Below are 24,355 nucleotides of genomic sequence, written 5' to 3'. Positions count from 1 at the left end.
ATGACAGCTGTATTATAATTACATTTGGACTATTTATTGAATTTTTTTTTTTTTTTTTTTTTTTTACATCACAAAAACTTGTCATTTTAACAGGGGTGTGTAGACTTTTTTGACTGTGTCAAGTATGTGTTGTTGTTATAAAAACATGTTTATCTTGATTTTGTGTACTTTGCTGGCATTGTGTCTGTCATTTGTTTTATTCAGGTCTCATGGTAGAGTCTATGTTTGCTACATGCTGCAGCAGCCTCCTTGGGTGCAAAGTGTGTGTAGAGCAGAGGCAGGAGACTTCTGACCAGTGCATGAGGTGCCGAGGAGATTCTTTCAACACTAATGTGCATAGGGTCGCTGGGCTCGCTGAAGTCTTCAGTGTACAACAAGACACAGTTTATGTTTGACGAAAAAACAAAACGCTGAAATTTGTTCTGTCATGTTAAGTTTATGCTCTTTATGCTATATTGAGCAAAAATTTTAGGTTAGTTTTTCTATTTCTATTTCTATTAGTGAAAACTCCAATTTACTGAAAACTCTATGGTTACTGTTATTTAGTGTGAATTTATGAACCACACTTGCACACACATTTACACATATATACAGGGTTTTCAGTTTATTTGGTACACTCAAGTTGTATCTCCATCACTGGCCCTTTTTTTTTTTTTTAAATCAGATAATCCACCTTATAGGTAATGAGTGTAAGGCTCAGTGAGTGTAGGCACAAGGTAGGTGTAGCTAACAAACTAGCAGCTCTGTATATACACATAAACATAACTGTGGGATAGGGTTGGGGGTGAATTTCAACAGAATAGAAAATACAGAAGTATGTTCACTGTTCCATATTGTATGTATTGTTCACTATGTGCATTTCATGCCTGAACTACTCCGCTGAGTCCAAGATGGGCTACATGGCAAGACAGGTTGGATCCACAATATCTGGCCCCATTATCCTCCATGTTCAATTCATCTCTGTCTATTAACTGAATTAAGGATGCCTTTATTGGGTAATTAAGCTGATTATTTGTTTCTGGCCACATTCTCTCAACTGTGTGGCTCTGTTGGAGGAAAATATTGTTTAATGTCACTTGCATATTAACAATATAAGACATTCTATTGATATAAACCAAACAATAAAATTTTCTCACTTTTTATACACTTTCATCCAGCAATCCCAAAATCACCTGTGCTGACTGAGTTTGCAGATAAGGCAGACTTGCTTGATTGTGTCTGTACTTTGCAAGCTGTTCTTGGATAAAAAGTGTGAGATAAAACTCTTTCCTTTGATCGACGCTTACTTGATCCCATGATCCAAAGGAGAGAAGTGCTGGTGTGCAGCACATAACAGGGACAGGCTTTCTGAATGGGATTACTAAGTCCATTACAAATATAACTGGAAAATACAACATTTTGATTCAAGTCTAGACTAATGATCGAACACTTCCCATTATGATAACAGCTAAAGATGGCTTGTATCGTCTTTTCTTTAATCAGCGTTTCACTCCTGCTCTGCACCCCCTTCTTCTCCTCCTCAGATCCCCAGGAATATCCATTCTTGGTACAGATGACATCGCTGTATGCTGAAGCGCCAAAAGTTGCTCTCTTGAGTAAATCACGGAGTCAAAGTTTTCCGCACTTGACGCTGCCCCCGAAGTTCCAATTAAAAATGCCAATATAAAAAGAATCATAATCCAGTGCTTTCTGATGCTCTCAAACCTAAGGCTGCATATGATCACAGTCCTCAGACATTGATAAAAAGAATTTAAAAAGTACAACAAATACAACAATGTAAAAACATTCAGAGCTGCTGCGACAGGCTGCCACATGCACGGCGCCATCTTTGATATATATCCCATCCCGGTTGTATATATGTACTTACTTAACTGTGGCCATGTCAAGTATGTGTTCTTGTTGTAAAGACATGTTTATCTTGATTTTCTCGATGGGAAAAGTCAGGTGTTAGATGGAGAACTTGTGCATTTTCCTGTAGATGGCAGTAAAGACTCTGAAATCTAATTCAGTGCTTTTCAAACCTCATCTCAAACGATATTGCCAAAGTCCTTATAGCAACCGTTACATCTGTGGAAAAAAGTAGAGAAAAAAACAAAGAAGAAAAGAAAAAGTAAAAGGGGAAGGGACATGCCAAGCTGGGACTATTCGCAGGGCATGGGTGCTTGGTAAGGTGTGGCACTTGCCCATTTCAGGAGAGACCACTTTGCGCTGCCTTAATCAAACACCGAGAGATAAAAGAAAACAGAAGCTATTTATGGAGCAGATAATCACTACACTTCTCGATCATGGTAGATTTAAAATAAATAAATAAATAAATAAATCCTCTAAACAATTATACATGCTAAAAAAGTAGTAATTAATATTTCACTATAATATCTAATTATTATTTTATATTTATTACAATATCTTAAAAATCACAATTAGAAATCATGTTTTTAAATGTTTTGTTATTGTTTTTGTTTTTGTTTGCCGAGGTGCATTATGGGAGAATTCCAAAGTTCCATTGCATCCTGTACGTGTCTCTTAGTTCAATACTTTGTTCTTTACGTGTTTTTCACAAGTTGAAGAGCAGAAAATTAGGATGAAATAAATAATTTAATAAAAATAGAAACCACAAAAGAAGCAAAGCCAGCGTGTTAAGGTTATAAATGCCAATCCCAGTGTAGACTCTGGAGATGTGCCGTTCATGAAGGAGGAGTCGATTCTTCCAAACGACTCTTTTAGGTGAAGTGGCATATAGGAGCGTTTTGGAGTCTTTTCTTTTTCTTTTCTTTTCAGGCATGTAGACAATGCTGTTAGTCGTGCAGTGGAAGTGAGTGGAAATGGTTTGGTGTAAAGCTTTTTCCAGCATCTGAGCTGTTGGTGAACGGTGAGTTTACTTGTGTAAAAACTTTCCACAAGGCAGAGGCCGCTAATGAAAATAAAGGTGTGTGTTGTAAAGGACAGTGTTTTAGTAAAAGGTTAGTGTTTGCAGACTGTAACAGTGGGAGCACACATTCAGCACAGTGGAAGATCTCAGGGAGCGAGATCTTAAAAAAAAAAGCTGTAATAATGTAATGTAAAGTAATACTCTAATGCATTTATCTACATCAGTAGGCTACTATATAAAACTAGCATTTCAGCTTCCTGGTCCCTCTTGAGTTTTAGATAATAACTCAGTCTAAAATCCACTATGCCCAAAGCAGGAATAAAAGATGGAGGGAATGGGACAAAAACTAACATCCCCTTTTCATTTCAGATTTACAAATACCATTTTTTTTTAAATATTTTATTTCAACATGCTAGTTTAAAACCATGTTACATATCAATCTATGTAAAGTGAATATTGTTGTTAGAGGAGCTACCATCGCTTATTCTATAGTATATGTGAAATGAACCTCTAAAATCCATGGACTGTTATTTAGTTATTCATTTTAAAACATATCATTCAGTAACTAATTTGAATTATTCAGTAATTATGGTTAAACTAAACTTTTTACAGAATTAAGGAACATTTTACCCAAATAATAATGACTTTAAGAAATGTCTAAATATTTGTATAATTACACAGCAGTGCAGTATCAGACTTTATAATAGCGTTTGCTACATGACTTCTATAACTACATGGCCACAGATCAGTGTGTTATTTATACCTTTTAGCCTTTTGAAACAGTTTTAAATCTCGATGGGGGAGAAGAGGGAAATGCGGGGCGATGCTCAACAGATAATGGTGTATTCAGGGAAGTGAGATAGCGAGCTGGTTACTGCTAATAAGCAATCACTTTGCTTTGTAAGTAAATTATTCACGATGGAGCGAACAGATTACTTACGTGACAGAAATAACTCAACAGATAGGGATTTTTTGAGTTACTGTTACACAGTGTTACATACATGTCCAGAATATTTTCAAATAAATTAAATTTTATTTAAATTTTAGAACTGTGCCAGTGTAACATAGTTCAAATGTATTCATGTTAAATCCTGCTGTCAAAATGTTGTACCTGCAAGTAGTAGTAGAAGCAAGGGATTATGGGTAATCCTCAAAGGCGCGGAGGATTTTCCAGAGAAAATCCAAAGAATGTTAACTTAATTGTAAAGCATATAAAAATTCAACTAGCAGCATGGGGGTAGATAATAACTGTTCTACATTCATTTCATCATGATTTTGTTAAGTTGTCGAATCATTTTATGTGTTTTTATTGCCAAACGACATGTCAATACTCCAACTCGAAGCTAGCTAACTGTAACGAGGTGCAGTCTCTCCAGACAGAGTATGAGCTGTTTGCCCACAAGAGATTCTGTATACCCATTCTACTTTTATCCCTTATCAATAATGCAGGTATGTTACAGTATATTATCCCACATAGCGCATTAATACTGTAGCAGAGTGTTAGAGCTGTTTACTGTTATTTTGGTTGGTTACATGGTTTAAGTGAAACTGTAACTTGTTTGAGTATTATGTATTGTTTACAAAAGGTGAAAAATATGTAAAAAGGTAACAGTCCAGTGCAGGATATATGTATATATATATATTCTTTATTTATAGGAATTTCTTTTTCTTTTCACAATATAGCAAGGGGAGAATTATTCAGTTTTATTTTTATTCTGTTTACAACAAACTGCCCACCATATGATCACAACACAACTGATGAATGATGCACATATTTTATATATATATGTGTATATATATATATATATATATGTACAATGTAATGTAATCCAAAGAAAAAAAGTGCAGAGGATTTTCCAGAGAGACAGAGTATGAGCTGTTTGCCGACAAGAGATGACCCATTCTACTTTTTATTCCTTATCAATAATGCAGACTGCAGAATAAACCTGCTGTTACCACAAGCCTGACCAGCTCCGTGTGGTTACTCTAGACAGAAGACGTCACATACAAAGGTCACACCAGCAAGAAGAGAAACACGAGGAAAGCAGAGAGTAACTGTACATCTTTCAAAATTAAACTGAGACAAACAAATGAAGTTAACAACAACACATTTAGCTACCATAATGTTAGCATGATTACATGATTACAGACAGTAAACAATACAATCCCATGCAACAGAGTACTACATACCATGACAAATAATATATTAAATTCTAGTTTTATGCCAGAACTGTCCTTTAAAAAAACACATTAGCACACAAGGAACAGAGGTTTGACAAAAATATTTGGGGAAAAAAGGATTAAATCACAACTATAAATCAATCATCTGTGGAGAAAAAATTCACCGTCATGTTACAACAAACTGAATGAATTGATGTTGAGCAAAAACACACTGAATAAACAGATAAAAATGTATAGCTAAAAATAAGCTATAAACAGCTACAACACATGGATGTGTATTTGTGTAATCAGTGTGATGATGTGATGATATCTCTGTGTTGTGTGTAGATGCTGAAGGATTTGACTTTGGATTGTAAAATATGTTATTAAAGCCTGAAGTAACTTGTAGCTGAGTGGATAAAAGGATGTGATCAGTCACGGTTATTGTTATGGAACTTCTACATCTGAATATGAATGATTCAGCTCCCAAACTGCTGGAAATGTGGGACGGGTTCTAACGCTTCACCAAACTGCTTTATCGAGGTTTGAGGTGAGACTCCTGTCATAACCAGTCCTGGTGAGTTTATCATACTTAATGCTGAAAGACAGAGAAGAGCATCAGTGTAAACACCAACACACTCTCACACACACACAAAGAGAAAATATTATATAGTACACAGTGAATATTAATCAATATCATACAATACAGTAAAGAGGCAGTAAGTCAGTAACTCACTGTAGTGTCTCCAGTTTACAGTGTGGATCCTTCAGTAGATCATAGAGCAGCTTCACTCCTGATTTTCCTGGATTATTATCATTCAGATTCAGTTCTCTCAGGTGTGATGAGGAGTTTGATCTCAGAGCTGAAGCCAGAGCAGCACAACCTTCATCTGTAATACTGCAGTAAGTCATCCTGCAAGAAAGAAAACCTTCTCACACTTAACACTCAGTTTTAGCATTGAAAACATGAACTACACAAAATCTTTATATACAGTACATTTACTCTCCATCTCACACACACAACAATGAAAATGTATCATGTCACTATGTAACCCCATTAAAATAGTGTGTACATGTTCATGCATATACAGTTTTGTAAAAAAATGTAGTTCATATACGCACTTGGAAACACACTCGTACACATAACGCAGTTTGTAAGTAAGGTTTAGTTCATGAAAGTTGGTGGGGATAAAAACTTTAGTTTCATTTGTTTTAAGATAACTTCATTGCATTGTTTAAAAAGAGAGTGGAAAAGTACAAACCTGGTGAGAGTGGATAAAAGGGGGGTTGCCTAGCAACGTGCATGATTCTGATTGGTTATTTGGATAGGGGTTAATCAGCGAGGAGAACGGGAAAAGAAAAAAGGGGAAAAGGAGAAAGAAGTTTTCTCTCCGTGAAAAAACTAGGATTTGTGAATAACTAATGAAACTTGTTAAAACAATAATCTAAGCATGAGAACTTACTAGTTACGAACTGATTAGAAGGAGGGAGCTGCTGTTTCTACATGAAGTTTGCACATAGTCTATTACCTAGCTGACTAGCCTAGTTAACTAGTTGAACTGCTAGCCTGTTGTTCAGCTCACACAGCTACACACTATTGGCTGCTGTTCACCTGTTTTCCCCTGGGAGTCGCTGAGGAGAACCAGATAGCACTCTGAGCTACTGGGTAACGCTCAGGGTTCCTCTGGCACCGCTGGATAAACGCCTGTGGACGAGTAACACGGAGCGATGCAGGTGCTAACTTCAGAAACGTCGAGCACGTAAAAGCCCAGAAAGCCGTAAAGACCACGTACCTTTGCAGTCAGTAGAGTCATTGCTCTTCTTAGAGTGAAGAGGCCATTTCAGTCTGGGCCACACCGCACCCCAGCCACCTCACAGCCCTGCAGCTTTTGTTTTGTTTATGCATTTTCAATTTGCCAGTCTGAGTGAGAGCGTGGGCTAAGGATAGCGCGCTTGAGTAAATAATTAACTGTTAGCCGGTACAACATTTTGGCTGCTTGGTTTGTTATTAAGTTAATATGATTCGGGATTACTGTATGAGAAAGTAACTATTTTATACAGTTGAGTTATTTTAATTTATTTTGTCTTCATTTAGCAAGTAAACATTTTGGTTGGTGAATATTGAGTGAATTTGTTGTATTTTATATACTGGCACAAGTATAGATAGCAAAACTTCATTAAATCTCTCTCTCTCTCTCTCTCTCTCTCTCTCTCTCTCTCTCTCTCTCTCTCTGTGTGTGATATCAGATTCTGATAGCGTGTCCAGTGAACTTTTCTGATCTTTCTGGAATGTAACAAACACAAAAACTAAAGTAAATCTGATCAAATATTATTAGGTGGCTGTTGTTGTCAACAGTAAATAACAGTTTCTTGATTTGGGAAAGACATTGTTGTTCTGAAACATAGTTAGCTTTTTTACTCAGTCACATTAGATAGAAGATAGAAAGATTTCCAGAAAGTTCCACAGGATGTCTGGTTCAGGAGTTGAATAAAGTTTTATAATAATGAAACAAATTAAACAAACAAATGAATGAATGAATTACAATAAATATGTTGTAATAGTGCACAGTGATAGGGTTCACATGAAAAACCCTCTGGTACAGACCACGCCCACTTCCTGTTTAAACCCGAATACAAAAACAGTCTGTGCTCTAAACAGACACAGATACAGATAATAGCATTGTGTTACACATCTAGCAGAGACACAAGATCTTAGCAGCTACAATTACAGTTCATAAATACAGCTTTTATTTCTTATTAATATAGAATTAATCTAGAAAGTAAATCTGATTCTCAAACACATTTCAGTTTCTTGCAAATATTTAAATCATATTCTAAATGTTACAGCTACAGAAAAACACAATCATTTCTGCATGGAACATTTGGTAATAAAGTGATAATCTGATCTCTGCTCTGTGTGTGTGTGTGTGTGTGTACCCCAATTTCTCCAGTGTACAGCGTGGATTCTCCAGTCCAGCAGAGAGCAGCTTCACTCCTGAATCCTGCAGTTTATTGTAACTCAGGTCCAGTTCTCTCAGACTGGAGGAGTTTGAGCTGAGAACTGAGGACAGAACTCTACAGCTTTCCTCTGTCAGATTACACTTCCACAGCCTGGAAGAGAAATGATGAAATGTTTGATTTATTTATCTGATTGTGAAATGAGGTGTTTCCATCAGTTGGGAAATAAACTGTCTACCTGAACACAAGGTTCTAATGTCAGGATAAAAATATAAAATGAACAGCCTGTGTATAAACTTGGACTGCTCTTGGACAGATCCATGTGTCTCAGCTCATATGAGACGATGTATTTAACTTTCTGAAACAAGATAATAACAGAGAGGCCACTCTGAACAAACACGTCTCTTTATTTCTAGCAGAGAGTTTTTCATACAGTGTGTTCAGCAGCTCTGGGGAAAGTTCTGCTGGAGAACATTTACACATTTACACACTGTCCTTTACTGCTTCATTACAGTGTGTTCAGTGTGTAGATCAGTGTACATTGTGCACACATTTACTTTCCATTACAAACATTTTCTGGAATATTTTTGCTCCCATAGAACAATAGAAACAGGTCTATAAAATGGTAACAGCTCCATGAGGACAGATAACATCAGAGAAATTCGGCTTAGTGACCTCATTGTTCATTGACCTTAATCTTATAACTTTCACACACAGATACAAATCACATAACACCCCAGTACACACACACACACACACACACACACACACACACAAACACACACACATAGAAAAAATAAAGCTCAACATCAGAAACAATGCTAATCTACACCTTAAAAAAATAACACTTTAATTTTTTTACTCCTATAAAACACTGGGCCTCATTCATCACACTGGATATGAATGAATTTATTCATAAACTGTGTGTAGGAGCATTTACACAGGAAATCTTTAATGTGTAAATTAAAAATGTGCATCATCACACTATTTAATTCAATTACGCACCAATTTAATGAACCTTTTGTGAAACTCCATTTCCTATTAAATGGCATTAATTAAAGAAATGTTAAATAGGAAATAAATAATTTAAGATTTAGAGCACACTGTTAGAGATATTTAGATATTTAGAGACCAGTCTGATTTTTCTGCAGGATGAAAGCTGGTTTATAAATCACTTCTGTTTGTCACGGCATCTTCTTTAAATGCTGTTCAACACTTTAGAGCCAGCACTAATTTAACCAACACAACAACCTTGTGCCATTCCTGTGCATGTCCAAGTTTATCAGTGCTTGGATTTCTTGTTATTGTCACGTTTCAAACAGAGAGAAGTGACTGCAGTGTGAGAGGCTGAAGACTGTATCAGTGTGAGAGATTTCTGACCAACAGTCACTGAGACACTTTAAACTATTTAAACACAGCAGTTTCTCTGTGTGATGCTCAGTGTCCATGATCACCTGGCTACAGTGTAGATCTCTTTTTCTCATCTTTCATGTCAAACCATTTTCTTACAAATCAGCTGTGGTGTGCACACATTTGGTCAGGATTTTAAATGATCTGTGGTTAAGTGCCAGTTCTGATCACATTTCCATTCTTGTTCTTCTTGACCTGAGTGCAGCTTTCGATACTGTAGACCATGATATTCTTCTACACAGACTTGAACATTGGGTAGGTCTCTCAGGAGCAGTACTAAGCTGGTTCAGATCATACTTGTGTGTTAGACAGTTTTATATTAAATTGGGAAGTCACTCATCAAGACAATATGACATTCATTTGGAGTTCCATAAGGATCTATTTTAGTACCCTTGCTTTTCTCTCTCTCTCTCTTTCTTTCATTCAAAAGCATGAAATCAGTTTTCATAGTTATGCAGACGACACACAACTTTATATATCAGTGTCACTGAGTAATCAAGAGCCAGTTAACAAACTGATTACATGCTTGAATTAAATATCTGACCAGATGTTACAGAACTTTCTGCAGTTAAAATATAAAATAGGATAAAATGGAGATATTAATTGTAGGAGATAAACAGAAAAGAGAATACTTATTGAAAAATGAGCTAGGTTACAGGTTAAAAATCTGGGTGTAACAGTTGAATCTGATCTCAGCTTTGTTCCTCACATCAATAATATCTCTAAGGTCACATTTAATCATTTGAGGAACATTACAAGTTCTTCTATTTTTATCTAAAGAAGATGCAGAAAAACACATCCATGCATTTACTCTCTTTACCTACTTTTATCTACTATTTATCCATTACAGTTAGTACAAAATGCAGCTGTTCAGCTTCTAACACAAACTAAAGAGAGACCATATTACTCCTATTGTGGAGGAACTGCACTGGTTACCTGTGACATCCAGAATCGAATTTAAAGTGCTCTTATTAGTTTTAAAACTCTTAATGGCATTGCACCTGTGTATTTAGCAGAATGCCTGATGGATTTCACCCCAAATCATTTTTAACATCAACAAATGCTGGCTTCCTTAAGGTGAATTTTAATAAGAAGCAGCAGCTCAGTGAAACTGCTTTTAGTGTCGCTGCTCCCAGGATGTGGAACTCACTCCCAGTGTATATCCATCAGACACCTTCACTAAATATATTTAAAAAGCAGCTTAAACACATTTATTTACCTTGCCTTTTAATTAGTCCTCTTGATTTCATGCTTAAAACCACTATTTATCTCTTAATGATCTACTCAATACTCAATGTTTGACTACATGTATTTATTTCTTAATGACTTTTTAGGTTTTAATATTTTATTTTCAGGTTGTGTAGCATTATTATTAGGAATTGACATTTATTAACATACTTAATGTTTTGTGTGTGTGTGTGTGTGTGTGTACCTCAGTATCTCCAGTGTACAGTGTGGATTCTCCAGTCCAGCAGAGAGCAGCTTCACTCCTGAATCCTGTAGTTTACTGTAACTCAGATCCAGTTCTTTCAGACTGGAGGAGTTTGAGCTGAGAACTGAGGACAGAACTCTACAGCTTTCCTCTGTCAGATTACACTCACACAGCCTGGAAGAGAAATGATGAAATATCAGAACACTGATCTCAAACACACAAACACAGCCATAATACAGCTAAAGTTTAACATGTAACAGAAATGTCAGTGTGTGTCTCTCACACACAGAAATCAGAGGACAGGACACCACATCAGCACATTTACAGGAGCAGGGACGTCTTTCTGCACTCCACAATCTCTCAGCTACAATTTATTATAAGACTATTAGGTCATGTACATAACACACACATGTGAGAGCGAGCAGCCTACAAACAATACACTCTGATCTGTGTTCAAGTTTCTACAACCAACCCTGCAGATATAGTGCATTTTATTACAGAAAATAAAGAATTATAGAACTGTATCCTACCAGTTAATAACATGCAGGGCAGCTCATATCAGTGTAATAGCAGGGCTAAGCCCTCTGTCTTTCACAGATAGGAATGAAACAAAAAACAAATGAAAACAAAAAAAGAAGAGGATTGTTTTGAATTTTTTTTTGTGATCAAATTTTTATTTATTTATTCATTCACTCTGAATAAGCACATCAACATCACAACACAATGCAGTACAGGGCAGTATACAAGAATGACAGACCACATCGTTCCTCTTTCGGCTGCTCCCGTTAGGGGTCGCTACAGCGGATCATTGGTCTGCGTATTTGATTTGGCAGTTTTTACGCCGGATGCCCTTCCTAACGCAACCCTCCCCAATTTTATCCGGGTGACACTAGTCCTCCAGTGACCTTCAAAAATGTGACCACATTAAGACAAGAAAAATACTACTTGTATAAACACTCTCATAATCTGCTACACACAAACACACACACACAGGCACATACTGTTTAGAAAATGAAGATATACAAGTGTTAGGTTTTTATAGGAGACTTTCCAGGGCACTGATTGCCTTACATCAGTGATTAATGTTAACCTCATTAGCACCATTAATTCAGGCTGTTGAGAGTTCCATGTAGATTACATCTATAAAGGACAGAGTCCATGCTCTAATTAAAGCTAATAAAATTTGTTCTGGGCAGAAAGTTCTTTTTTAAAAAAACATTTAAAAAAAAAAAAAAAAAAAAAAAACATTTATTTTTTTGGAAACTCAGGCTTGAGGAGAAATGGGGAGGCTCGTCCATCTAGCTAGAGAGTCCTGCACCTTGGTAAAAGCTAAGGAGTAATTGGTAATTGTGTTTAGCAATCTGATTGAGAGAGGGGAAAATTTCAATTCGTAAGTACTTGAAGTGTGGAACAATGGGAATAGTGGCTGGAATAAATGATGCTATGGCAGTTTACTAATGTTGGCATATGGTGCTGAAGGTGATGGGTGAGCAGTTTGGTGTAGAATTTAAGGACAGAATTCAGAAGACTGAGAGGTCAGTAACTGGCACAATCAACTGGATCTTTTTTCAAGATTAAGGAAATTAGGGCTGTATTAACAACCCTTAAAAAAACTGCCCTTTTCAATGGAGTACTTAATGATGTTCATGAGAAATGAGCCTATATGATCCAGCAGGTGACAAAATTCTGGAGGATTCCATGAGATTTACCTCTTTGCATATCGAGGGCAGCCTCTTCCAGTTCCTCCAAGGAAATAGGGTTATCCAAATCCCCTGAGTCCAAGCTAGAGAGCTGAGGGAGGTTTTACTTACTTACAATAATGTCACACCTATCCTGATCTAGGAATATTTCTGATTTGTATAAGCTGGAATACAAAGATTGGAAACTATAATTTATCTGTTTAGGATCAGTGGTAATATTCCCATTTGGAATCTTAATGGCAGGAATGTCTGCAAACTGCTCACTAGTTCTAATTATCAATAGATGACTAGGACTGGCACCTTGGAAATACTGTAGTAGTGAACCTGAAACTCTGAATGCTGTTTTAGAATATCATTATTTCTTTTTTGACTATATCTCTCTGCAGTGCCACTTATTTGTAGATGCCATGTTGTAACTCCGAGACTAGTCTTTTAAAATTTTCCTCAAGGCTTGTAGGTTAGCAGACTTAGCTTTACGCAGATTAGAACAAAAACGTGTGGTGTTACACATTATGAAGCCTTTGAATGCATCCCATAATATCCTAGGGTCCTCCACCGAGCCATTGTTAAAGCTAATAAATTCCTTAAATTCAGTGATAAATTGTGATATGTATATGCTACAAGCCCAAGAATGCAGAGCTGTAGTGAGCTCCCTTTCTCTGAACCTCAACAAGCTGGAACTATCAAGCACTGAGTCCCATATCGTGTTAAATGCACCACTGACTATTAAGGAATAACCAGGTAATACTAGTATTTTCTGGGTAATTGTATCACAGAAGGTTTTATCAAATGTGTTTGGAGCATACACAGAGATAAGAGCAATTCTTCTGCTGTTGAGGTCTACCTTAGCAAATTGTTATCCTACCTGTAAGGTCTGTCCACGTTTCCAGCACTTTTATTTTAAGACTGCATGTAGCTACAACAATGACTCCTTTGTTTTTTGTGTCAAATGATGAAAATTTGATTGTATGATAAAACTTATTGGCTAGATGACAAACTCAATGGATGCATCTCCTATAATAGAGCAATATCTATCTTTTTCTGATTAAGTAGATTTAAAGTACTGATTTGTTTGTGGGGAGAGTTCAATCTGCCACAGTTCCAAACCAAAATATTAAGTCGACTCATTATCCAGTACATATATTGCAATACTAGAAATACTGGAAAAATAAACACCCGCTACCACAACCGCCGTGTGTTACATTGATGCCTGTTTTCAACTTTGTAGATGAGAGTCCCACTCTCAATCTCTGGAGTTACCAACTTTGTGAAAACTGAGTAGACAGAACAGGTTCCAGCCACACAATAGACAACACATACACAAAGAGAACATGACAGACACAAAAACCAACACTAAAGACAAGTCAGAACATGAGAGACAAAAAAAAATCAAAAGAAATTACAAAAATGTGAACTTAAGAAGCCCAGAATGGACTGTGACCATGTATGAATATGGAGCAGCCAGGAAAGTTCCAGTCCAACAGTTTAAAGTAACCAATAACTTAACCTTTAACATTTAAAAAAGAAAAAAAGGAGGTAATCAGTTCTCCACCATATAGTTAACCCAGCTTGCCTTAGCAGGCCCAGTCTGAGCATATTCGTCCCAGTGAGCTAGAGCCAGCCCGGCCTATGTGTTATCAGCGGACGTGTGCAGCATCACAACGCTAGCATCCTTATCCTATCAGGCCGAAGCTAGCAATTAGCCTAGCCTAGCCTAGCCTGATCTAACCCAGCTCAGACAGCTAGGAGGGCAGTCCAGAATGTTCAGAAATACTTTGCATGAAACTGGTGTCTGTCATCCTCCAGAGTCCAGTGAAGAAGGGGAAAAAAAAGAAAAGTTAATTTACTGCAATATGAAGTATGAAACTGAAACTTTTATCAGTTTCTGTAGCACCCGTAGCCTGGCTAGCTTAAACAAGTCCAGTATGAACAAAGCTCAGAAAAAGGCTGCAGCACCACACCAGAAGCATTGTTAGCCTAGCCATCCACTGCCAGCTCGGTGGTTGATGGTGAAGTGGCTCTGCTCTGTGCTGCTGCTGAGTTCAGGAAATCCTCCGCAAAAGTGGGCCATCTATGATTTTCAGTGTGGCAGGATTGAGTAGGAAAAACTCAACCCTTTAAGCTTATGCCATGGACATGGCCTGGGAGAAGACCAGGCGTGACTTTCTTAGCAGCCTGAAGAATGGCTTCAAGGTTGTATAATGAACACTGAAAATCAGAGTGCGATTTTCCCCTCGTTTAGTTACTGTGTTGCTGTAGATCCGGTGCGCAGAGAGGAGAGGCATTGGGGTATGGATCGTCAGAGGAACTGGATAGCATGGGCGCCCTTCGTTACCCTCTCAGCCCAATAATACAGATGTTACATCTCCTGTTCTTATCTTCATAATCCTCTAGCTTAAGTTCCACTGACTGTAGGGTTTTTCGTGTCTGCTGGGGGGAATGGAATTGCTCTTCACACCTGACTCTAGCTTGTTGATTTTGGAGTTTATTATGTTGATGCTCATTGTTAGCGTGGCTAGCTTCACCTGGATAGCGTTTAACTTAGCATTCATGTATCATCCCATCTGCTGTATCTGAGCGAGATGTGGTTTAAGGTTGTCTCTGTGATTACAAGGAGTGACACGCCTCATACACTTAGCTTAATTAGGGCTATAATCTTTTATCCCGTTTCAGTGATGCGTTCGGTATACGTCAACAGCAGTCGTGTTACAGACGCAGTCGTGAGTGTAATGAACGTGACTGAGGTGGATTATTTACTCTCATCATTTTTCCCTAAAATGTGTTTGGAGAAGAAAAGTTTTTTTTTTTTCTAGATTGAGCACACACTGTCTAATCAAAGTACAAATTACATAAAAGGACAGATGACAGAACTATAAGTTTAGTGTTTTTTAGTTTAAACCAAAGAGTTACAGCTTTTCTGTTTGTGTTTGCTATTCAGAGGAAACGCAGCATGAACCCAGTCGAGCATTACAGGCTTAAACCACTAAAAATTATAAACCCCTAATGAAGCTGCCCATCTAATTTAAGCATGCGTGTGTGTGTGTGTATATGTGTGTGTGTATGTGTGTATATATATACCTCAGTATCTCCAGTGTACAGTGTGGATTCTCCAGTCCAGCAGAGAGCAGCTTCACTCCTGAATCCTGCAGCTTATTGTCACTCAGGTTCAGTTCTCTCAGACTGGAGGAGTTTGAGCTGAGAACTGAGGACAGAACTCTACAGCTTTCCTCTGTCAGATTACACCCCCACAGCCTGGAAGAGAAATGATGATAGATCAGAACACTGATCTCAACACACAAACACAGCCATAATACAGCTAAAGTTTAACATGTAACAGAAATGTCAGTGTGTTTCTCTCACACACACAAATCAGAGGACAGGACAGCACATCAGCACATTTACAGGAGCAGGGACGTCTTTCTGCACTCCACAATCTCTCAGCTACAATTTATTATAAGACCATTAGGTCATGTACATAACACACACATGTGAGAGTGAGCAGCCTACAAACAATACACTCTGATCTGTGTTCAAGTTTCTACAACCAACACTGCAGATATAGTGCATTTTATTACAGAAAATAAAGAATTATAGAACTGTACAATACCAGTTAATAACATGCCAGTACTAGTGGTACTTTACAGTGAGTTAGTGGCAGGTGGAGGTGTGGGGAAACTGCAGGTCTCAGTCTATAGGGTCGTGTACACAGAACAGTCAATGACTAAATCCACCGCCATAAATCCACAACAGTGAACACAGTCTCGTTACCCGCAGCACGATGACGTCAGGAACCAGGAAGTCCGTAAAATCCGAAGGACAGAACAAGATCAAAGCCAATAAACAAACCAGGTCTGACCCGATAAATCCACAGACAATAATTTCAATGAAATATTTCCAATAACTAAAAGACAGACACACAATAACCCAGCGCTGTGTGGAGGCGTGTGTAGCTTATTTATACAGGTAGCAGTCAGTGGGGAAATGGGGAACAGGTGTGCTCGCGCTTCCGCACAGCGGATGTGGATGCGGGATGAAAACTCCGGCTGGAATGCGGAAGTGCAGGTGTGGTGTCGGAGCGGAGTGTGACAGTTATATGTTGAATTTCACAGAGACGGTAAACAGTTGGTGTGTGTTGTTCTCTGTGCTCGTACTGTTATAAATCTGTCACCTCGAGACCTCTGATTTTACACACACACTGGATTAGGTGTTTGGTGTGGACTCGAGTACAGGTGGAGTCACATACATCCAAACTGATCCAAACTAAAGAGAAAGTTTGATCTGTCCAAACCAAACAAATTAGGTGTGAAAGCATCCTTATTCTCTCTCACATGTGTCCCTCAGTACAGATAGGGCTGTGCGATATGGTGATACATATCATAGGATGAGAAAATAGAATAATGAATAATGTCTATTGATAGATATTTTCCTGTATCCTCTGTATCAGCAATTTTGTAAAAGCCACCTTCTGGCAGCTGATTTATGTCACTAAGGTCAGAGCTAGGAGCTACTAGCAGTGTGCTAGTAAACAAAGGCTCCTGAGTGACAGAAAAGTGTTCAGCCTATTTTCCAGAGATCTTTAGTTTAAATCCTGATGATGCCACAGCCATCAGTGACCGGGAGTCCAAGTGAGCAAGTGAGTCCATGCTCTCAGTGAGGGAGGGGTGGCATACTCTCTCTCCCCTATCAATCACAGTGATACTAACTGATCATGGGCATCTATGAGCTCATGCATATGGAAGTGGGCAGATACTGCTTTCCTCCAAGTGTGTTATGTTGCATGAGCAGTATGAAAAGATGTGGTTGGTGTCACTTGTGTGGGAAGTTGGTAGAGGACAGAGTCGTGTGATAGAGGAGACTGAACTGGAGGGAGGGAATCAGCCATGACTACATTAGGGAGAAAATGTGGGGAAAAAAAACAAGCATGGAGGAGCATGACAGAGTGAAACTCCCCACAACACTGTGTCACACAGAACAAAATGTGAGGAACTTGTACCTAAAAGTTACATGAAGGGAAATAGTGTTTTATTATTTACTTTTTATTATTTACTTTTACATGTATTCATATTGTTATGTTTCTCGTGCTCTTATTTGTGATAGTTCTCTTCAATGTCACTTTCAAATAAAAGGAGAAAAGAAAGTGCCTTTCACTGGTGTTTAGTCCAGAAATGTGTTTACATTTACATTTATTCATTTAGCAGGCACATTTATCCAAAGCCTCTTACAAATGAAGAAATATAATTTATAGGAAATATATCTTTTTTTTTTTCTTCCAGTGGGGACAAGTTATGAGTTAGTTAAGTGTTCATGGAAGAGGTGGGTATTTAGCTTTTTAGTTCTTAAATACACGCAGTTATTTTGTACAGACACTTTTTTCATCAATTATACAGAAGACGGAATATATTGTTATATGTATATATGTAGCCGGGTCAGCAGTAGGTCCAAAATCACTGGTAGTGAGACTGTAAAAACTCTCCTGAATAGTGTCAGTGTTGTAGCAGTCGCATCCTTCATCAGAGGCGCCATTCCTTTAAGAGCTTACATGCGAGACGGAGCAGTTGCTAATGTATGACGTCACACACTCGCGACGCGCGAAAGTTCCAAGTCCAACACGTGCGAACGTGTGTGCTAAGTTGAAGGCCTGACTGTGATTACCTCTGGATACTGTCACCATGCTGAAGGAAGCACGGGGCCGCGGGACGGCGTGAGTGTCCGATTATATTGTTTACGCTTTCATATTTGTTTATTTGACAGCTTATGTAAAAGGTTTTGTTTATTTTTGCACTTTTGTCTGTCTTAAGAGGGGAGAAAAGCATTTGTACATGAGCCATTGAGTGTGAGTGACGACCCGTGTTGGCGAGTCGCCATTCTGAAAGTAAGTTGGTTCATACTGTAAGCTGTTTTTGAATGTATTTTGTAACGTAATTTTGAAATGTGGATGCACTTTTGACTCAGTGGTTGTTCTTGTCTGGTAGGAAAAGCCACTACTGTTGTTTTGGTTCTGTTTATGTTTATGGTTATCCTGTCATAGGCCCCAAAGATTGTGCTGTATGGGGGTCACTTGTTACTGTTGGGAACTCCAAGTTTTAACTAAATTAATTCTAAGTCCCACCCGGGTTAGTCGAGGAATAAAGCCCCACAAAATTATAAGAGTGTTGTATGTGGTCCCTCCTTTAACACCTGGCTACATATATATAAACACATTTTCAAGATGTGAAATTATCCATATCGTGATACAAGATTTTATCCATATCTCTCAGTCCTCAGTACAGACATAATATTAGTATAAAATGTGTTAATTTAAAGATGATTAAAGTAACAATTAACAAGCATTAATCCAAAAAGTGCAGTTCAGTTAAATTAAAATAACAAACCATGCAGTAATACATTTATAAATAAAAATACTCACTCAGCTTTTCTGGAGGCTTTGACCACTGGCAGCAGCCTCAGAAGACCTTCCTCTGATGGGTCATATTTATTCAAAATAAACTCATCCAGCTCCTGTTCTGAGTTCAGTAACACAAACACCAGAGCTGACCACTGAGCAGGAGAGAGTCTGGTTCCACTGAGACGACTGCAACCTCCTCTGTTCAGGTAAGTTTGTACTTCCTGCACTAGAGAATGATCATTCAGTTCATTCAGACAGTGGAACAGATTGATGGATTTCTCTGGAGATGGATTCTCCCTGATCTTCTCCTTGATGTACTCAACAGTTTCCTGTTTGCCGTGAGAGCTGCTCCCTGTCTGTGGCATTAAACCTCGTAAGAGAGTCTGATTGGATTCCAGTGAGAGACCCAGAAGGAAGCGGAGGAACAGGTCCAGGTGTCCATTCTCACTCTGTAAGGCCTTGTCCACTGCACTCCTGAGGAAATCAGATATGTTTGACTTTCTGAAAAGATCAGACAGATCAGTGGTTTGTTGCTCTGTTACATTTCTGCTGATGAAAGAGAGAATTGCATATAAAGCAGCCAGAAACTCCTGAACACTCAGATGTACAAAGCTGAACACCTTCCCCAGGTGAAGCCCAAACTCCTCTCTGAAGATTTGGGTACACACTCCTGAGTACACTAACGCTTCTCTGACATCAATGCCACACTCTCTCAGGTCTTCCTCATAGAAGATCAGGTTTCCTTTCTCCAGCTGTTGGAAAGCCAGATTTCCCAGTGCCAGGATACTCTCTCTGGCCTGCTGAGGATCAGGGTCACATTTCTGATGGTACTTTTGGCCCTTGTGTTTGATCTGAAAGATCAGGAAGTGTGTGAACATTTGAGTCAGAGTCTTGGGGATCTCTCCACCCTCTGCTTCACCCAACATTCTCTCTAGAACAGTGGCTGAAATCCAGCAGAAGACTGGGATGTGGCACATGATGTAGAGGCTTCTTGAAGACTTCATGTGAGTGATGATTTTATTGGCCAGGCTCTGATCACTGATCCTCTTCCTGAAGTACTCCTCTTTGTGAGGATCACTGAACCCTCGTACCTCTGTTACCTGGTCTACACACTCAGGAGGGATCTGACTGGCTGCTCCTGGTCGAGAGGTTATCCAGAGGAGAGCAGAGGGAAGCAGATTCCCCTTGATGAGGTTTGTCAGCAGCACATCCACTGAGGCTGACTCTGTCACATCACACAATCTCTCATTGTTCTGGAAATTTAGAGGAAGTCGACACTCATCCAGACCATCAAAGATCAACACCACTTTGTAGGAGTCGCAGTCTACTAATTGTAGTTTTCTCATTTCTGGGAAAAAGTGATGAAGAAGATTCATCAGGCTGAGATTTTGCTGCTTCATCAAATTCAGCTCTCTAAAGGGAAATGGAAACATGAAGAAGACGTCCTGATTTGCTTTTCCTTCAGCCCAGTCCAGAATGAACTTCTGCACAGAGACTGTTTTTCCAATTCCAGCAACTCCTTTAGTCAACACAGTTCGGATGGACTTGTCTTTAAAGAGGTCATTACATTTGATGGGTGTCTCCTGTGCTGCTGGTCTCCTGGACGCTGTCTCAATCTGTCTCACCTCATGTTCAATATTGACGTCTCCACTCCAACCCTCTGTGATGTAGAGCTCTGTGTAGATCTCATTCAGAAGTGCTGAGCTTCCATGCTGTGAGATTCCTTCATTAATTCTTTTACACTTCTCTCTCAGGTTGTATTTCAACTTTGGCTGATACACAGAGGCCACAGAGTCTAATAAACAAAGTAATAACATGTTTTAGTGCAAAATCCCTGAGCACAATATAAAATGTAAAATTTTTTCAAATGCTGCTGTTCATTCCTGATTCATGTACTAAATATTACTGAAGGAACAGGACCACTGTACAGAGTAACCACAATCTGGACCACGAACAGAGCAGAAAAGCACCAGATGTACATGACACTAAAATCAAACTTAAACTAAACTTAATATCTAAAACAATTTCCTCTCTCTAAAGTGAACCTGATGGAATAAAGCCATGACTCAGAGCTCTTACTGTTGTGCAGTGTGTTAGCGAGATCTGTGTGGTTCATGTTCTTCAGGACGTGCAGTGTGATCTTCAGCACTCCCTCTCTGACACTGTGCAGATCCTCCTCATCCTCCACCTCCCTCTCAGGGCATGCTGGGTAATCTGGACTCAGGAGCTTCCTAAACCTCTTCAGTTCATTCTTTATCAGAGTGATGACTTTGTGTTCCAGCTCCTGGTTAGAAACACACAGTAACAGATATAAATATTATAATGTTACACAGTGAGAGATGCTTTTATTTTATGAAAAGAACACAAGTCACACCTTGAATATGGACTCCAACTGATTTCTGCTGATGTTTGATTTCTTCTTTTGCGGTCTGTGAACAAACAAAACACATCATGTAATATGGACCATATGATGATAATAATCATGATAGAATAACAGAATAGTGGAGAAATGCATAATAACGAGCAGTGGCGTAGTAAGAATAATAATACACAGCATAAATGTAAGACACTGCAGAATAATAAGAAAATTATGATAAAGTGAAAAGCTTCCTCCAACTGACTAGCTCGTTTTTCATTTTTTCTTTTTTGATTTTGTTCCACTCGATGCTGGACAACGCTGCAGCTCATCCGTGGTTCTCTTTTATAGCTAAAACACTTTCACTAGCTGTTAACAACAGTGACTAGCATGACTATTCTGCAAGAATGGTTATCATATAATTATCATATAATCCATCAAGTATAATCATGAGTTAAAATACTTAGAAATGATAAGAGATTTAGTGCATTTAGAGAGTGACTTTATGATTTTACAAGGATATTTCTGTGTATGTGAATCAAGAAACCTAAAACAAACTGGTGTGACCTTGCAGGTGGACTGTGCTTTTGGGAAAAACAATAAGCACGCAGTTCTCATTCATAAATTGTATCTTCTTCAGTCCAGATGTGCTCCGTCATATCTCATGGGAAGGTGTTTTTCTCTCTACCAGACTACTGAAGTGCATTTTTGAGGTTGTGATGAATGAACTTTTTTAAAAATAAATAAATAAATAAACTGACTGATCTCTGCTTTGTTGGTTGATTCAATAAAGTCTGATATTTGGCATCCAAAACCCTTTGACTTTGGAAAGTTATTTTTGTTATTCTGATCTGAAGAGTTTTGCCACGACACTATAGACTAGTTTATATACAGGATGGCTGAGTGATTTATTGTCTAATCATGTTTCACAGGTACTCTGCTTGTTACATCAGTGAGCTTCAGAGCTTCATGTCTCCAGTGTGCCAGGTGGCTGATATTAGGATTTTAGCATTTAGTTTTTGCTCACACAGCCAAAAATGCAAAGTTATAGCACTAGAAATAAGTGAAATTAGTGATTTTTCAGCTAAACCTATAGCTATTAGCATTGTTAGCTTAGCTATATAGTTATCTAACATTACAATATCAAGGTGGTTAATCCAAAGCATTTACTTATTCCTTATCCATGATAAAAATCTATCTACTGGATTTGTTATGTAATGCAGGCCACTGAAACAGTTCAAAGCTTACAGATTGTGTTTACAGACCCGTCCAGGAGCAACAGCACTAATTCCCTGTCCAGCTTCATTCCTTCATCAGTAATAAAATACTCCATCTTGGAAAAGCACTGCTAGTGTTTATCCTGGTGGTACTGCATTTCTTCAGGGTTTTTTTTTCCCTGAAGCACTGTGTGTTTGCACAGTTTAGTGCAAATTAGTCTGATAATATCCCATCTATTCTTTTATACTGAGGACTAAAATGATTAGATAGTTTTAATTGGTCATTTCTAAATATTTTACTTTATATTCTATACATTGGTCACTTTACAATTTAAAAAGAATAAATTAACAACCATACAGTCTATCCAATATATTTTGATCCATAGATATAATATATTTTAACTATTTTACTTTAAAAAAAAAAAAAGCGTAACCATATCCTTTTTCTATTCAATAATCCACACAGTGTTAAATCATCATTCTTCTATCAGTAAAAACACAACTGTAAATCCGTAGAAGCAGGAAAATGGTTTAACAATATGTGCCAGTGAAAGTCTCAGATAGACAGACAACCTAAAAACATTTTATTTATTTATGTAGTTAGTTAGTTGGGGGGGTGTCCCTTATTTTTCCTCCCTGAAGGTGGCAACCCTAGAGCTTACAGACTTTGCTGATATTTCTTTGATCACCAAAAAAGCTTTAGCACTCTCCTGTTAAACTCTCCTTTAACACTCTCCTCTTAACACAATACACTGATTTCAGGATTTCCTAACGAACACTAACATGTTTAGAAACAAATGTTTGAATGAATGAATGATTAAAATCAGGTGGAACACTGCTGTAAAACACCTCACTATACTGACCTCACATCAGTAGGACTGTCTCTGAAGTATAGTGGTTCTCCCATTGACTCCTCACTCTTCATGGACACACAGCTGGGTTCTGGTGAGTCTGATCTCTTTCCCTCCATCATTCTAGAATTACAACAAATATCAGCAATAATTAATACTCTGCTGTCTCAGCACTGTTAAACAATGTGTTCATCATTAAACACCAAGAATTCCATCTTTTTAATTCAGCTACAGTCTGCACACTTATTCAAACAGGAGACTCGCCTCATACCTCAGGAATTACTCTGATGTCAGGAGTCCCAATCACAGCTAGCTGACTCAGCTGGGTCTTAAAGCCTGTAGAGTTCACTGACTCAAAGCTATGCTGCTCTTATGCTACACATTACACAGTCGTTTTTACTCTTCTCTCAGGGAATGATTTCTCTAAACTGTTCTTACATCAGATCAGTGATATATTCACTGCTTTTAAACACCTTAAAGCAGAGTTTAGTTCCTCTGTTAACTAGTGAGTGTTTAGAGATACAGATCTGTTCCCATGAGACGGTGTGTATTTATTGCTGGTGAATGGAAAAGTAACTCACCTCTCATCTTTCTTTAAGTCCTGTTTTCCAGACACACTCATGTTGGAGGTCATGTCTCCTTCTCCAGATTACAGCAGGACACACGTTTACTTCACTCCAACATCGGTGTGTTAAATCAAACCCTGTATCAGCACAGAGTTCACTTACAGGAAAGTGTCACGGTATCAAGTCCTAAAACAACCTGTGTACATTAAACCTTCAGTACAAACCCACAAAACTCTTCTGCATCTAGTGTCACTTCAGTGTGTTTATATATTATAGCTTTAGATTTAGATACTCACTGTGTTTATATATTATAGCTTTAGATTTAGATACTCACTGTGTTTTTACTCCTGAAATGGTTTATTTTCCCCTCGTCACAAAATGGAGCTGCTGTGTTTTACTTTCACTGACACTGTCTAACTGGTTTAACTGGTTTATCTGGTTTATTCTGCAG

General features: G+C 38.2%; 1 protein-coding gene across 2 annotated transcripts; it reads right to left on the bottom strand.

The window, feature by feature from the left end:
- Nucleotides 1-4,566: 4,566 nt before the first annotated feature.
- On the bottom strand, nt 4,567-24,332 carry LOC117597896 (NACHT, LRR and PYD domains-containing protein 4C). Of its 2 annotated transcripts, XM_053236985.1 has the most exons (11): nt 24,239-24,332; nt 23,920-24,041; nt 23,351-23,461; nt 21,289-21,343; nt 20,994-21,198; nt 18,936-20,709; nt 15,608-15,781; nt 10,830-11,003; nt 7,967-8,140; nt 5,766-5,942; nt 4,567-5,627 (listed from the first exon to the last, which is right to left on the bottom strand). In XM_053236985.1, the coding sequence occupies exons 2-11, from the start codon at nt 23,970-23,972 to the stop codon at nt 5,552-5,554; spliced, it is 2,973 nt and encodes a 990-aa protein (XP_053092960.1). In that variant the 5' UTR covers nt 23,973-24,041; nt 24,239-24,332; the 3' UTR covers nt 4,567-5,551. The 2 variants fall into 2 exon arrangements, with proteins under 2 accessions (XP_053092960.1, XP_053092962.1); XM_053236987.1 differs by lacking the exon at nt 7,967-8,140.
- Nucleotides 24,333-24,355: the final 23 nt, after the last annotated feature.

This window comes from Pangasianodon hypophthalmus, chromosome 9 (assembly GCF_027358585.1).
Source record: "Pangasianodon hypophthalmus isolate fPanHyp1 chromosome 9, fPanHyp1.pri, whole genome shotgun sequence".
Classification (NCBI taxonomy): Eukaryota; Metazoa; Chordata; class Actinopteri; order Siluriformes; family Pangasiidae; genus Pangasianodon; species Pangasianodon hypophthalmus.
The sequence above is the reverse complement of the archived record's forward strand: the minus strand, read 5'-3'. Positions and strand labels throughout refer to the sequence as shown.